The 16054-nt window shown below is 42.5% G+C and overlaps 1 protein-coding gene across 34 annotated transcripts in view; it reads left to right on the forward strand.

The window, feature by feature from the left end:
- The window catches only part of ttn.2 (titin, tandem duplicate 2), a 227432-nt gene that overhangs the window by 34259 nt on the left and 177119 nt on the right, over nt 1-16054 (forward strand). For 33 of the 34 annotated variants that reach the window (XM_042214006.1, XM_042214024.1, XM_042214023.1 and 30 more), the window contains 2 exons: nt 11288-15055; nt 15760-16038. In XM_042214006.1, the coding sequence (XP_042069940.1) occupies nt 11288-15055; nt 15760-16038 (4047 nt within the window). The remainder of the gene's footprint in view (nt 1-11287; nt 15056-15759; nt 16039-16054) is intronic. The other variant, XM_042214032.1, reaches the window with a different exon arrangement.

Consider the following 16054-nt stretch of genomic DNA (forward strand, 5'->3'; position numbering starts at 1 on the left):
TAAATAAATATATATATATATATATATATATAAACACTTTCTAAATTATCTTTCATATTCCATCTGGTCTTACTTTGATAATATTTTGTGGTTTCCCTCAGGTGAGAATTTGTTGAACTTGAGCAGTTTGCATTCAAAAGTTTATTTATCTTTGGCATGAAAGTTCATCTGATTTTCTTCCCAGAAAAACGCGGGTCTGTATTTTTTAAAGACATGGAGGATTGCCAAATCTGGAACTGATACCTTCCTCCTGCAAAATATTTCTTAGCCTGGCTTGCAGATAGTGGAATGTGATTCCTGTGGTTTGCTTTCTAAATAACCCCAGTAAACCTATATTAGTTCGAATAAACGCCGTCTCACCAAATTCTGCTGCTTCATTGGTTAATTTTGGAATATAATATTTGTTTTTAGAGAGTTCTGCATCTCATACGTGCGCATCTTTCATTCCCTGTTTAAGTTTAAGGATTAGAAAGGGCGTTTATTCTTCTGTCTGCAAGTCAGGTAAGAAATATTCTAGCATAAAACAAGTTTCAAGAACTAAAACACGCAAACGGTAGCAGTCCATCTTGAAAATATGCTTCTTTAATCACAACAAAATAATATATGTTTTGAAGAAATTTCCACAGACGAAGGATCAAAACTTCCTGCAGGTTTCTAATAAAAAGAATCAAGTCTTGCGTTTATTCGAACAAATATGGTGAGTGAATTTTCTTATGGCATTGTGAGTCCTTGCATGCATTTAATATTTCCATTAATGATTCATTCAAGTCCTTTTTTCAGTTTTTACCCCTGGAAACTGTGTTGGTCTGACAGTTGTCCATTTCTGTTTGCAGAACTGTTCTGTCCTCAAAGAAAAGAAGAAACTGTGCATTGCAGCACAGAACTCACTGCCACTTGGCAGCTTAGAGGAGCCTTCTCCGACACTGAGGATTTCATAGATCATGGCCTGGTGTCAGCCAATCGTTGCTCCAGCAGGACTTCATCCATCAGCTCATGGACAGAAAACATGAAACCATCTTTCACAAAGAAACTTAAGTTTCAGTCCGTCTTAGAAGGGGAGGCAGCAGAGTTCAAATGTAAACTGATTGCCTGCCCTCCTCCTACTATCCTCTGGTTTCATAATAACAGATCTATACCTAAAGAGCATAGACGCAGGATCTACACTGACAGCAAAATGCATGTTCACACTACCAGTCTAGTTATTCATGGTGTCAAAGAAAAGGACTCGGGCAGTTATAAGGTAATGGCAATAAACATAGAGGGTTCTGCAGAATCCACAGCATCACTTCTGGTGTCACTGAGGGAAGAGCAGTCTGCTAACTATCTTGGCTTTATTAGACGCACTGCTAAAGCCCACGAGAGCATCGATACCATGGCAGAGCAGAGGAAAGAGAGGAAGTTTAGGGTTGACCTCAGATATGTCGGGTCTCCTTTTGACAAAATGTCCAAGGTCCATCAGGGTAGATCTCGATCTAAGAGTGCTCTTGTGCGTACTGTGTACTTCATGCCTGGTTCCCATTCAGAAGACAAGGAACCAGAAAAGGAGTCTAAGCGGTTAGAAACTGCCTCTGAGCGTGCCCTGTCTCCTACCCCGATGTTTGACAGATCTGAGCGCTTCAACGACAGATTCAGTGACATCTACTGTGACCGACGCACTGGCACCAGGTTCAGTGATAAGTTCAGTGACAGGTGCAGTGACAGATACAGTGAGAGGTTCAGTGACACTGAAAGTCTCCACAATGAGGTAAGAACAAAACTTACTACACTCCAAAAAGCTGTCAAACAGAAAAAGAGGCTTTCTATTTCCACCATGTCTTCCTCTGAGTTTGAGTTAGAATCTGTCGCCAGCGAGTCAAGCTATGCAGATTATGTTGAGAGACTTAGGGTCAAGCCTGCTTCTCTGCCTGATGTTCAGCATTTCAATCGACCCTTTGATTTGGGTGAGACGTACAGGGAGTTTCAAGGTAAAACCTCTAGCAGGGATCCCGCTGAGCCTTGTGTTAGACATTCATTCGAACCTCAGTCGAGAACCAGGGCCATCCAATTAATGAGAGGTGAGCTGGTCAGTACAAGTGTGTCAGAAACAGAAAAGACATCAGACGACAAACATTCAGAGAAACTAGAGGATAAAAAAGTTAAGGGTTTTGTTGAAATACAAGCAGATGTGGTTGATGACCATAAGGTGCAGGTTACAAATGTTGGGATGACAGCATGTAACCTTGAAGGACCGCTCGGTGAGAAAGCGGTTTACCCAGAAACTACAATGTACACTGAAAGTGGGGAACCTGTTAAAAGTCTGCCTTCTCAAGAAGCAACATTACTCATACAGTCAACCATGCCAAAGTCAGTCACATCTACCCGAGAGAGGTTTCTTAGAGAAGACACAGCAGCAACAGAAACAGCTGATCTGTGTAAAGAAGCATTTGCTGGGGAGGATTTGAGGGCTCGTTACGAGAAGAGCCTGGAAGCTGAACGAATAGCTTGTGAGGAGAAACTCCTTGCCCTGAGGATCAGGAAATGGCAGCAAGGGAGTAGGATGTCAGGAGAGGAGACATATGATCCTGAAACTGATCTGCCCATTGTCCCTGAGGCAAAGTCCACAGAGCCCACAGGGCACATTTACAACCAGCAGGAGAAACGAGCAACTGTGGAAACTGAGGCCATGCACTCCTCTTTTCATGAATCACTCAAAAAAGAGGCATGGGAAGATAATCCTGAAGGAATGGCTCAATCAACACCCACATCTACAATAAAGATGAGAAGCAGAGAGGTGGAAAGGTCTGCCTCTGTGGGTACAAAAGCTTCCACAGTGACAATTGGGCTAGAAGAAGACACAGCACCACAGACGCTGATGCAAAAGTCCCAAAAGTCACCAAGAACAAGACCAAGGCCAGAGGACAGATTCAGAATTTCAGAGAGATTTATTAGTGAAAAACAAACACCAGACAGCAAAAGGGAAAAACAGGTTGAGCCATGTGATCAGTTTGCAGGCAAGTTTTTTAGAGCTCCGTATGAGAAGAAGCTAGAAACTGGAGGAACTGAATGCGAAGAGAAACGCCTTCCCTTAGGGATCAGGCAAGAAGGCATGAGAATATCAGAAGAGGAGACATTTAACTCAGAAACCGATCTGCCTATTCCAGCAGGCACACAGTACAAGGAGAGTGAGAAGCACATTCACACCCCACAAGAAGTAATGGAGAAAAAGATAGCTCCTGTGCCAATGCCTATGGTACCTAAAGTCAAAGGTGTAGCAGAGCAGCTTGAAACATCTGCCCAGTTGGTCAAAGGACAAATGAAAACAAAAGTAGAAGAACTGGAACATGAGAAACAAAAATTGCAGAGATTTAAAGCTAAAGCAGCAGAAGCTGAATATGAGTCTAGATCTGAAACAAAAGCTAGAGCAGAGAAGATGCTGTTTGAGAAGACGAGAGCAGAAAAGGAGCTCCAGCTGTCGAGGGAAAACATCTCAGACCTGAAGAGTGAGAGTGAGAAGTTTATTAGTGAAGAGGAGGCTTTGACTCAGCGAATAAGAAAGTGGCAACAGGATGTTTTAATGGAACAAGAGCAGACTGCAGAACTTCAAGGTTACTCACCTTTCCAGGCAGGGAAGACCACTGAGGCAGGAACAAATCTCGCAGAGGCCTCTGCTTTAGAATTGGCAAACACAGTCAGAGAGAAATGTGTTTCTAGTGAGTCTGCTCCTGCTGGTTTCCAAGACCAGGAGGGTGAAACTCTGCAGTGGCCTCTGGCTGGTGAACTGCCAACAGAGGGCCGTGTGACAAGGCTGCAGAGGGACAGTGAGTACTTTGTAAGTGAGGAAGAAGCACTGGCTCAGCGCATATTAAAATGGCAACAGGATGCAGTTGAACAAGAGGATACAGCTGAGCTTGAGTCTGAGTGGCCCCAACTGCCCCTGACTTATTGTGAGCCCCATCATAGTGGGATGTCTCATGAAGCCCACCCCAGTGAACCCCCACCTCCACATTTATTTTCAACAGAAAAACCGTCAGTTTTTCAGCCTATTGCAAAGTGTGACCTGTCACCTCCTTTTGAGGCTTCTATGGCCAGGCACCCCGCTGCAGATGCTAGTTTGCTACACCATGTGGGTGCACCTGATGCCCCTGTAAGATATCAAAAGGACTCTCAGGCTTCATCAGTCCAGAAATACTCTCCAACCCAGCTCACTGGGCGTCCTTATGAGGAATATGAACTTACCTCTGCCTCTTATGAAAGCCATCGTGAGCCTTCCCCAGTCAGGAGAAGCTCCCCATCCCTTAGTCGACAGGATGATTCAGAAAGAGAGGGAGTGGTGAGCATAAACATAAAAGATCTTGGAAGTCTGGGAGGCTCACATCCAGTATTTGTTAAAGAAATATCTTCACTTAAAGTAAAAGTTGGCGAGATGTCTGAGTTTATCTGCCAGTTCCAAGGTGATCCTCCACCTACTGTGAACTGGCTCAAAGACGGCCATCCACTGGACCACAATCCTGACTATGATATCATAAAGAAATCTAACAACTCAAAGCTCACCATATTCTATCCAACAACAGATCACGAGGGCACATATGACTGTATCATAACCAATAAACATGGCAAATCCATCTGCAGTGCTACTCTTGAAATCTCTAACAAAAAGGTGCCAAAAGTGTCAGGAGTCACACCGGATGTGGTAAAAATACAAGCACCAATGAAGGAGGAAAATCAGGAGAGTCTGATTGAGGAGCAGTTTCAGACCTACACTGATTCAGGAAAGGTAACGTTAAAGGTGCCTCGGATGGAGATCATTAAACGCCGCAGCTCAGACAAATCTTTTAGCACCTCACCCGTGGAAATTCGAATTACAGCTGCCACCCCCATCCCTGAGATGGCTGAGGAAATTCGTGTGGACAAACCTCAGGTTTTTATAGAGGGAATGTCATCTGGACTGAGTAGTGAAGCAGCATCCCAGACTGTCAGACACAAATTTACTTTCTCATTTGATGTGGTTGGTGAAGCTCCCTGTGTGGTCACTGAATTAGAGAATATAACCTGTTCTGAGGGCGAAACAGCTGTCTTGAAGTGTGTTATAACCGGTGAACCTGCTCCAGACGTCACATGGTATCATGACCATATTTGCCTTGAAGCCACTGTTGGAAAATATAGTACTGAGATACATGATAAAATGTACATGCTGTATATCAGCAATTTTACATACCCTGATGCTGGACTGTACAAATGTGTTGCTAGAAATAAGCTGGGAGAGGTAACCAGTATCTCTGAAGTCTCCTATCAAGTTGAAAAACCTAAGAAGTTTTCAGGTGTTGATTTCACCCCATCGCAGACAGAGAGGAAGTCTCCTTATGGCTTAACTGAGGATTTCAAGAAACCTGACATCTTCCAAAAAGCTCAGGATAGTGTTGTGCTGCCAAAAGTTAAACCTCCGAGTTCACAAGCTCCAACAGACGTGCCTGTCAAAACTACTGTATCCAGACCCAGTCTCTCTAGAGAGCCTCAGGTTATATCCGGCTGTGGTCTGCAAGGTTCTGCTGCTGTAATTAAAGTTTCTCAGATTAAACAGACTTTCGAATCAACATCACCAATTAGATTAACGGAAAATCTTTCTCTGGAAGAAGAAAGAAAGAAAACACTGTTCCCAGAGGAGTTTATACCGTCTGTTACCATGTCTCTTAACCAGCAGGAAGAGGTAATGCCACATAAACCTGATACTATTCATACAGAGAGCTGTGTTCAGCTTGTTTCACCTACAACCAGAAGTGAAAGTTTTTACAAAGCCTCTCATGCTCCAATAGAATCCAACAAGCCCGTCTCTTTTGAAACCTCCCAGGTCACTGATGTCAGTAAGGAAGTTATTTCAGGAGTAAGTTGTGGTGCAGTTAAACAGTTTCTTGAGGAAATGCGGGAGTCTCCAGAGGTGGTGAGACCAGGGTCACAGGAACTTGGCCTACTCCCTCAACACACTGAGGCGGGTGAAGCGGAGAGATTTAGATGGGAAACATTTGACAAAACTGGCAGCCACATTGCTTTCGAGTCTGAGAAAGTACCTGCAGGAAGCTGCCTTCCCACACTTTCTTCTCAACCTGAAGGAACTGTTAAGCCCAAACAAATTTCTAAATCTCTAAAACCAGCAAGCCAAAGTGCAGTTCCAAAGGTTTGCTCTGTAGAAAGTGAGGCTAAAATCTCACGTACGGCAAATTATTCTGACCATACTAGTGTTGGGGGGGTTTTAGAAGAAGTAGAAAAACATGAGAAGCGTGATGTGAAAAGATTAGAAGAGGCATTTGATTTAATGTTAGAGTATGTGCATAAGGAGGATGAACTTTCTGGCGATAAGCTTATTTCCATACAGGAGTCCACTAAGGACAAAGCTCATAATGAGGAGCTGATTTCGTTCCCTGAAGTATCTATAGACAGCGGTGTTTTTGGTAGTATGCTAGAATCCCAGGATGACAAGAGAGAAGTATCAGAGAACACAGTGGCTGATGATCTAATTGAGTCTCCTACACAAATTAAGGGTGAAGATGAGAAAATTGAGTTTCGCTTGAAGTCAGAAACTGAGACATTTATTGTCAAGCCTAAAGTACTCACAACAGCAAACCCACTTGGTCGGTCTAGAGCTGCTGCTGACCGTGGAAAGGAAGGAGATAGTATGGAAAGAGACTCAGCAGATCAAGCTGGGGGAGCAGCAGCAGCTGGCTCCATAGAGGAAGAGGAGGTCACTTTTGGTGCAGTGTACAACTACTATAGTCCTCCTCCAGACTGGGGGAGGCCGCTGTCCCCTGAGTCTGAGATGTCCATAGAGATTGGCAGCACTGTGAGTGAAGACATAGTTGAGGTAGCTGAGAGGTTCTACACCCCAGGCTCCTCTACTGAAGTCTCACAACCAATTGCACAGTCCTTTCACACTCCGAAGTCTCCCGTGTTCTTTCATACTCCAAGTTCTGATGAATCTGGTGGGTTTAAGACCCCTCAGGAATACCCATTCTCCCCTGTAGAATACAAAAGACCATCAACAGAAGACTCAAGTGAGAGGTTCTTCTCACCTGTTCAATTCCTAACCTCTCCTACTGATGAGGGCATCGAAAAAACTCTATCTGGAATGAATGTGGAAGACAATCAAATCCTCAGCCAGGCCAGAGGGTCTTTGGGGTTGTCAACCCTGCAGGAGAAAGTGCAGGGGATCCCTCCGGCCTTCCTAAAACCTCTCATGAAGAAAAACGTGTTTGAGAATGACACATTAACATTTTATGCTGAGGTGTTTGGCCTACCTTCCCCCGAGGTGAATTGGTTCCGCAACAAAACCCAGCTGGTAGCGGATGACAGAGTTACTATAGAGCGGGATGGTGACAGCATCTCACTAACAATTCAAAATGTCACTAGAGCTGATCAGGGGGAGTATATTTGCGAAGCTGTGAATTATGTTGGCGAAGCCAGAAGTGTTGCTGTAGTGGTCGTTGTATCACAGGAAGTAAGGTTTACACCTGCTGTCTCCCATCAGCACGTCATGAAATTTGATGTGGAGGAAGATGACTCTTCTCGTTCACCATCTCCTCAAGAGATTCTGCTTGAAGTAGAGCTGGATGAAAATGAAGTCAAAGAATTTGAGAAACAGGTGAAGATCATCACCATACCTGAATACACAGCTGACAATAAGAGTATGATCATATCTCTGAATGTGTTACCAAGTATTTATGAGGAGGGTGCTGTGGACTTTGTCACCCAGGAGCACGATGACTTGAAAATAGCATTTGAGGTCACCGAGATGCCCCCACGGTTCATCAATCCAATCTGTGACATGGAAACCCCAGAAGGCACCACTGTAATGTTTGAGTGCTCACTTATGGGAATTCCATCTCCCATCGTATCCTGGTTCAAAGGTGATAGAAAAATTCCTCAAAATAACAAAAAATACTTGCACTTTTCTGATAGTGACAATCATTTCCTGAAGATTTGCAAAGTCACAACACAGGATAGTGGCGTGTATACTTGCAGGGCAATCAACATTGTCGGAGAGACTCTATGTAGGGCTTCCCTAGTGGTGTTAAGTGCCAAGGATTTCTCGGGAAAGACCAGGGGCAGGGAGCTGACCGCTGTGTCCCTCGGCAGTGCCAAAGTCCAGCCCCAGAGGTTTGACTTGATGGTTGGCAACACATCATTTGATGGTGAACAGGTGTCAGAAATTGAGCTGGAGTTTGATTTTGAACAAGAAGCTGATGAGTCACAGCGGGCAGTCAGGTTGGTGGCCAACACTGACAATAAAACAAGTGAAGAGGGAGAGAAATATGTCAGCATTGACTTTGATGTATTTGCTGACAGAGCAAAAGATGAAAAGATAGAATTTAAAGGTAAGTCCAGTGATATATGTAGCTTCCAGTTTCAGGTGACTGAGACACCCCCGAAATGTATCATACCATTGACTGATGTAACGGCAGCAGTGGGGACACCTGTCATTCTCCAGTGTCTGGTTAATGGTAAGCCAAACCCCACTGCTGAATGGTACAAAGACGGAGACCGTATCACAGATAGCAGGTATATAATCCAGGTGAAAACTGCAGGCCACTTCAATCTGCTCATTACTAACGTGACCCAGAGTGATGCTGGTGAATACAAGTGCATAATCCAAAACACAGCTGGCTGCATTGAAACTGCAGCACTGCTGAAGGTGTTTTAGAGGTAAAGGTGCTGGGACAGGTCATATATTCATATCTTGTGTTGTATCTAAATTATGCTTTCACAGTAGAATTAGATTTTGATTTGGGGAGGAAAAAGATGAATGAATGAAAAACAGAGTGTGAAGGAAAAGCTTATATTCAAAGAGACCGCCTGTGCAATTTATCTATACTATATATATATATATATATATATATATATATATATAGCACATGAGGCGTAAGTTTTCAGTAATCAGTAAGATTTCTTTACAATATCTGATTATATGCTACAGGCACATTAAACCCATGGAGTACAGGCTCTACAACTTAAAGCCAAGTGCTGCCTGTTAGCAATCTTCTAGAAGTTTGCAGATAAGACTGGATAGAGGTTGAATGAAGGAGAAACATTATTTTTATAGAGAACTTTTATAGACAGCATAAAAATGTCATATTTCTCTGATAAGAGAATGTTTTCATACTAACTAGTTTCTTAAAATTTTCTTACTGGTTTAGGATTGTGGCTAACAATAATATGGTTACCAGTCATACATATAGGACATGTCTAAGAACAAAGCTAGCGCTCAAATAACTGAGTATGTATGTAGTAAATGTTTCTTTTAGCGTGTCAGTGACGGTAATGTGATACTTTACACTTTTGTTCAACAAACATGGCTTTATGTGTTTCTCTATTTTCTGGTAACTCTTTGAAAGCAACATTATTACCATAATGTCTTTACAATTCAGTGACAAAGTGTTGCATCCAAAATCTAAAAATGTTAGCAGCCTGTTTTTTTTTTGTTATTTTGGTGTTAAGAGAAATTTGCACTAATGGAGATGATAGCAACAACACTATTATTTGTATTAGGCAAATTCTTTGTATCAGGCAAATATCACAAATACAAAAACCTGTGTGTTTGCTCAAAGGCAGCACCTATGAATAACTAACAAATAAAACATCATCTTCTAAATATTACTGATATGCATCGGTGAGTTCGTCCCAGCCCTAACAACGCTAAGACAACACATTTTAAGCAGTGATCTTATCACAAATCAATTTGGAAACTTGAAGCTCTTTAGTTTGGATGAGACAGAAGTTTTTCTAGCAGAGTTTTTCTTTTTTTGGATTTTGTGTGATTCTAAGTTCTTGCTGTTTCTAAATGAAATTTATGGCTTTTTGAAGCATTTTTAAATGTCACAGAAGAGCAACTTGATAACTTATTTTAAAAGTAGATAATACTGTGAAAAATCTTTTAAAAACAAGTTTGGCATCTTGTAAATATGTGTAATTTTAGGGGTGTATGAATGTTTACCCAGTAAAATGCAAGATTCTGATATTAAGGTTGAAATCTTTCATTTATATGTACAGCTGTCATCTTGGTTTGTCTCAGTTTATATAATAAAATTTCTGATGCAGTCTGAGCTTGCTTTTTTAAACCAGCTTTCAAATGGATGATTTATCACTATGAACATTAAAAGAGAAAATTAAGTCATTAAAAGTGATGTTTTGTAGAAAAGTTTGCTGAAAATTCCTGATTCTGGGAGTCATACCAAACAGTCTTTATTCTGTGCAACATTCCAGAATGAAAGACAAAAATATTCAAGAAAATATAAATGCATGAAATACAGTTGCCTTATATGTCATGAATAAGAATGTAACAGATGATAATTATATACAGACTAATTGTCAATAAAAATCAAAGAAAGTATTTAAAAAACTTACTGAATTCAATGCACTGAGTTAATATTTTTATTCCCAAATTCAAGCTGCACACTGACTTACGTGAGAAATCAGACATTAATCAAGCATTACTGGAGCTTAACTGGTAATCTGGAATATTGGGTATTTTCCCAATGGGCCGTGCACTTTTGAGCCGATGGGTCAATTAAAGGGCCGCTACTAACCAGCCGTACAAGTACTGACTTGACCATTCATTTATTTTCATTACTGATACTGCATTGCCCAATCAAATCTCTTAATGCAACCAGGCCCTCCCCAACCTTCACTGTGCGCACACCATGCAGAGCAGAATTTAGTGTGGAATAAGTGGTTAAAAAACAAAAGCTAAAAGAGAAAAAGAATATCAATTATCAAAGAAAAGAAAATATATACAGAATATACGTAGAAGAAATTTTAGACATAAAACAAATTTCAGAATTATAAAAAATTGATACTAGTTCTGCTAATTAAGGGCAGCTGTGACACAATTCTTGCACTAGGTGGTGGTCTGATAAATTAACACTGTAAATGGGTCGAAAGTCAAAAACAAACCAGAATGGTCAGAGCGTTTGTGTTTCATGTAATTGTTAATAGTTAATGTGCTTATTGTAGTTTTGTCACATGTCCTAGGATTGTCCTCATAATTACTTCAGCAGCTAAAGCAAAATTTTAATGTTTTTAAACTGAGACATTATTATAAGACTTTTCATTATTGTAATTTAAATATAAAGATATGTTTGCTTTCACTTTTACAAAGCAAAATACGGATTGAACTCAACAACTGACTGCAAAAGTCCTCTCTGCTGAGATTTGTTTTACATGAGGACAGTCCTAATATCTGATTTTGTGAATGAAGTGCTAAAACCATAGCTGCTGTCTTTGGATATTATTATCCAATGTCCTGCTCAATATTTCCTGACAGAGGAAACCACCATCACCACTGTGGAAGAACAAGAGGAAACCTACTACACTGGTGTCCAGTTACCACAAAAAGCTAAAACACTTGAACTCAAGCCAGATTCTAAACTTTACTCTTCCACTTTAGAGAAAAAAAAAGAAAAGCCCGTTTTCCTTACTCAGCTCTCCGGAGCAGCTGTAAACACGGGGGAAACCGCCAGGTTTACAGTTAGAGTATCTGGCTTTCCAAAGCCAACTGTGCAATGGTCTCACAATGGAAAGGTTGTAAAGAGCTCTTCTGTATACAAGCTGATAGAGGAGAAGGATGAGTACACACTGGTTATCACCCAAGTCACGTCTGAATATGAGGGCAAGTACTCGTGCACTGCCACGAATAGATTTGGCCAGACGACATGCACCACATACCTGGAGGTGAAAAAGCCTGAAGCCAGCCAGGCAGAGAAATGGGTTGAGAAGATGTTTAAGCTCACAGCTCAGCCTGCTAGTTTCACACTTCAGATACAACCCGTGAGGTGCTCAGAAGGAACAGAGGCTTCTTTTAATTACAAAGTCAGTGGTGATCCGGTCCCTGATATAAAGTGGTTCAAGGGGCCTTTCCAGATCCAGCCCAGTAGAAACTGTACCATTAGAACCAATTCAGATGGATCTGGTTTCATCATTATTAAGAATGTCAAACAACAGGACAGTGGCTTATACACATGTAAAGCCTCCAACCAATTTGGTGAGACCGCTTGTAGTGCAGAGCTTGTTGTATTCAAAGAATCAGTCTCTGCTTCTCACAAACAGGAGACAGCTGTTCAGAAGAAAAGTTACAAGGTTTTAGTGACAGAACAAGCAACAGAGTCACGCTTGTACCAGGTCAGCCTCCCAGGCCAGGATAAAGCTAAGTCAGATCAGATGGTTTACACCATCGGCACAGAAGATCGGCAGATCATTCCCAGCGAGCAAGTGAGCTCCCTTAGAGAAGTAGATGTCTCCACTGCCACCGTGTACTGTGAGAGGGTTACCCACCAGGCAGCAATACTTCAGGCACATGGGACAGAGGAACGGGTGTCTGTGGTTCCTACTCACCCAGACCAAGTGTCAGCTGTTCCTGCGAAACAGCTTCACATGGCAGCATTCACATCGTCTGTTGAAGAGAGTCAGGACCTCACAGAGCAGCACTGTGATGACATTCAAAGGCCAGATCTCATTGAGCTTCAGGCAGTCAGTGAAAAAAAGTCAAAACAGAAGTTAGCAGTTGTCGAGGAGCTCATACCACTTTCTGCTGTTAGCACAGAGCCACTGGGTGACAGGAAGTCTGCTACTGTTAAAATCACTTCAGAACCTAAACATCTAGTCAGTGGTCATCAAGTGAAAACACAACTGTCAATCCTGAAGGAGGAGTCTCAAGAGATCCCCAAACCACAGGAAGAGATGGGTTATAAGGTTAAGGAAGGTATTAAGATTCTATATTCGGCCCAGTCCACAGAAAAGCAGGTGCTTGCAGAGGGTCACACAACGGAGTTAGCAACAGCAGAATCTGCTGTTAAGTCTGCAATTAGAAAAGAACATAAGCCACCTGTCACAGCTTTAGTGAACGAGTCTAAGCAAACTCTTTGCAAGGAGTCAGAATTCTCTATTCAGAGGCCTGCTGAGGAAGCAGCCCATATCTGTAAAGATACGATGATGAAAGCAGCTCTAACTGCTGAAGAGACACGAATGCTGCAGGGTGAGTCCACACAGTTGCTTCCTAGTCTAGACAGTGCCATGTCCATTAAGTCCCAGATAGAAGGAAAGCAGTTGTTACACCTGCAGGTTATAACAGAACAGGACCTCCTTCCATCTGAGAAAAGACTAACATATGAAAAACCAACACCAGAGCACGCAGGGACCAGAAAGAGTCCCACTTTGCTACATACTGTTAGTCAGGATGAGCAGAGAACAGTAGTTTGTGAGGCTACATCAGAGTTTGACTCCAAGGCAGACACTATAACCATAGAGCACCAGAAAGAGGCCCCTACCCTGCTGCATCTCCAGTCAACCCAGCCTGTGGAGGTCCTACCCAAAGAGGGCATTCTCACAGTTGAGAAGCCTGACCAGCTGGTGGCAATGCAGAAACAAGAAAAGGCAAGAAGCCATGCAGCTCTTTCAGAAGAGAAACCAGAGCTCACAGCTGATTTTTACTCAGAACTGGATTTGTCCTTGTCTGGAGTTCAGTCTCAGTCTCGAACTGAGCCCAAGCCACAAAGTATCCTCCAACTGTGCTACCAGCCTGTGCAGTTGTCAAAAGAGACACCAGTTAGCACAGAGTGCAAGCATCAGCGAGCTCTACTACAGAAGGAGGATCGCTGGAACGTGATGCATGTCACTTCTGTGACAGATGAACAGGCTTTGGAGGAGGGCCACACAGATCATTTAACAGCTATAGACAGATTCACATGTCAGACAACAGTAGAGCCAAAAGTACCCACTGAGCCAATCCAGATTGAGGAGAAAGAGATCTCCACTGAGAGTAGTGTCTTTCTAAAGGCAGCAGAACAGGACTTTGCTGTTCAGATCCAAGAGGGTCAGTCAGTCAGGCAGTCAGTAATGATGGACGAGAAGCGAGTGCTGACAGGTGAATTCTCTCAAGAGATCACCAAGTATGAGACCACCAAAGTTGCTGTTAATGCACAGCAAAAGTTGTCCCTTTTGGCACCAGAATCTAAAGATATTACAGCTCTGCCTAAAGAGATGACATTTGTGATCCAGATCCCTAAATCATCCACTTCAAATATACAGCGTCAGCTCAGAGATGCTCTTCAGTCTGCTGTAGCCAGTGAACAGCCAGTGTTACTAGCTGAAGTTGTAGGATACCTAAACGCTGTAGAAGTACAGGAAGTCAAGCTTCAAAGAGAGCCCAAGTGGGCCATGTTCACATATCTGATCACAACAACAGGTGCCCCTGTGGAGATCACTCTAGCTTTTGAGGGTGAATACCCTCAGACAGCTGACCTCAGGACTGAGGTTCAGGCAGCATTTCACTCCATGGTGTATCAGGAGGCCCATGTTCTTACTTCAGAACAGCAAGGTACTATGCAACTAGACAAACCTCAGAGGGCACAAGCCACCTCAGCTCGCTCTAGCGAAACAGTGTCATCCATGGTAAAGACTGTGAGCGTGACAGAGAGCACAGCGGATTTTACTGCTGTTAAATCTCATTCTGCATCACTTCAAACTGAGTCTAAAATGGCAGTTGAGCATGCTACATTGGAGGAACAGGTTGTAGTGCAGGAATCCATGGACACAAAGGTAAAACGGTCATCCCATATCAAAATTCAAACTGAAGGTCACATAGCTTCTGAGCAGTCAGAGCAAGTTTCAAGACAGGAGGTGAGGTCAACAATCATTACAAGTCAAGAAAAAGATGTAGAAGTGTCTATCATTACCACTTCTACTACCACTGAGCAGGCAGTGGATGTCAGCATTTCCAAAGAGGGCATCGAAGTATCCAGACCAGAACTGAGAGAATATCCTGTAATTGTTAATTCTCTCAATGACATACTGATAGAAGAAGATAGTAGAGTAACCTTCAGCACTACCATTAAGTACGTCACAAAGGTTAACTGGTTTTTCAATGGGCAATTGGTGCAATCTGGCAAAGAGTTCAAGTGTTCCAAAGACCATGACACGTACACAATGGTTATCAACAAAGTTGTCAAGGAGAGGCATCAAGGAGAATATGTTTGTGAGGCTGAGAATGAAGCCGGCAGGACAACAACATCTTCAAGGCTCACTGTGGTCTCAAGAGGTTTGATAACAGGACAAATCTATGTATCATTCACTCATTCATCCAATTCATTTTCTTTGACAGCAACTAATCATTCAGTGGATCATTCCAAACCTTTGTCTTCACATGAATATATGCATTTGTCACCTTGGTTCCTCTATTCATTTCATAGCTTGGCATGAGCAGTCTAAGCAGGGCACTGGATGGTACTAACTCACTCTCTTCTTTTTTCCACATCATCTTGGTCAGTATTTCCTTAAAGGCCAGAACCATCGCAGTCGTAATGTAATTTTATTTCTGAAGTGCATAAGCTTCTTGCTATAATGTTTGTCATGATCTGGCCATTAGGATGTTTACATTGGCATGCAAGTGGCACCAGACTGCTTTGTTTTAAACGTGTTTTCCCATGATCTGTCGCCATTCTCCACGTCCACAATGTCTCTCTGCATGTTTTAAGGGCTTCAGATTGCCTCATCTTTCACAAACCAAGAAAATCACGTACACTGATATCATCTTCTTTCAGGCTGCTTTTGGTAAAACCATGGGGCTAATGTTCTGGCATTTTTTTGGTTTTGTTTTTCTCCACAGTCACCTTGGCTTGCCATCCACCCTTATTGTACATTCCACCATTCCTTTTCCTAATCTTTTGTTTGTTTGTTTTTACCTAAAGAGTAGCAGTAAATTTCATTACTAAAATGTGCTTTTTTTGTCTGTGTCTGCAACAGTGCCCCCTGTCTTTAGGCAGAAAATCACACCTCTGGAGATAAATGTCGGCAGTCACACCAAGTTTGAATGTGAGATTGAAGAAGCTCCGGACGTGGCGTTCAAATGGTACAAATCTGGCACCGAAATCAGACAGAGTGAAAAGTATCGGATCGTCAGCCACCACACTAGTTCCTCTTTAGAGCTCCTGAACCCTGTCAAAGCTGATAGTGGAGAATACACCTGCAAAGCTTCAAATCAACACGGCACAGACAGCTGCACTGCCTCGCTCATTGTCACCGGTAAGATCCCAAAAGG

This window comes from Haplochromis burtoni, unplaced genomic scaffold (genome assembly GCF_018398535.1).
Source record: "Haplochromis burtoni strain Fernald_Lab_line unplaced genomic scaffold, NCSU_Asbu1 Contig_511, whole genome shotgun sequence".
In the NCBI taxonomy this organism is placed as follows: domain Eukaryota; kingdom Metazoa; phylum Chordata; class Actinopteri; order Cichliformes; family Cichlidae; genus Haplochromis; species Haplochromis burtoni.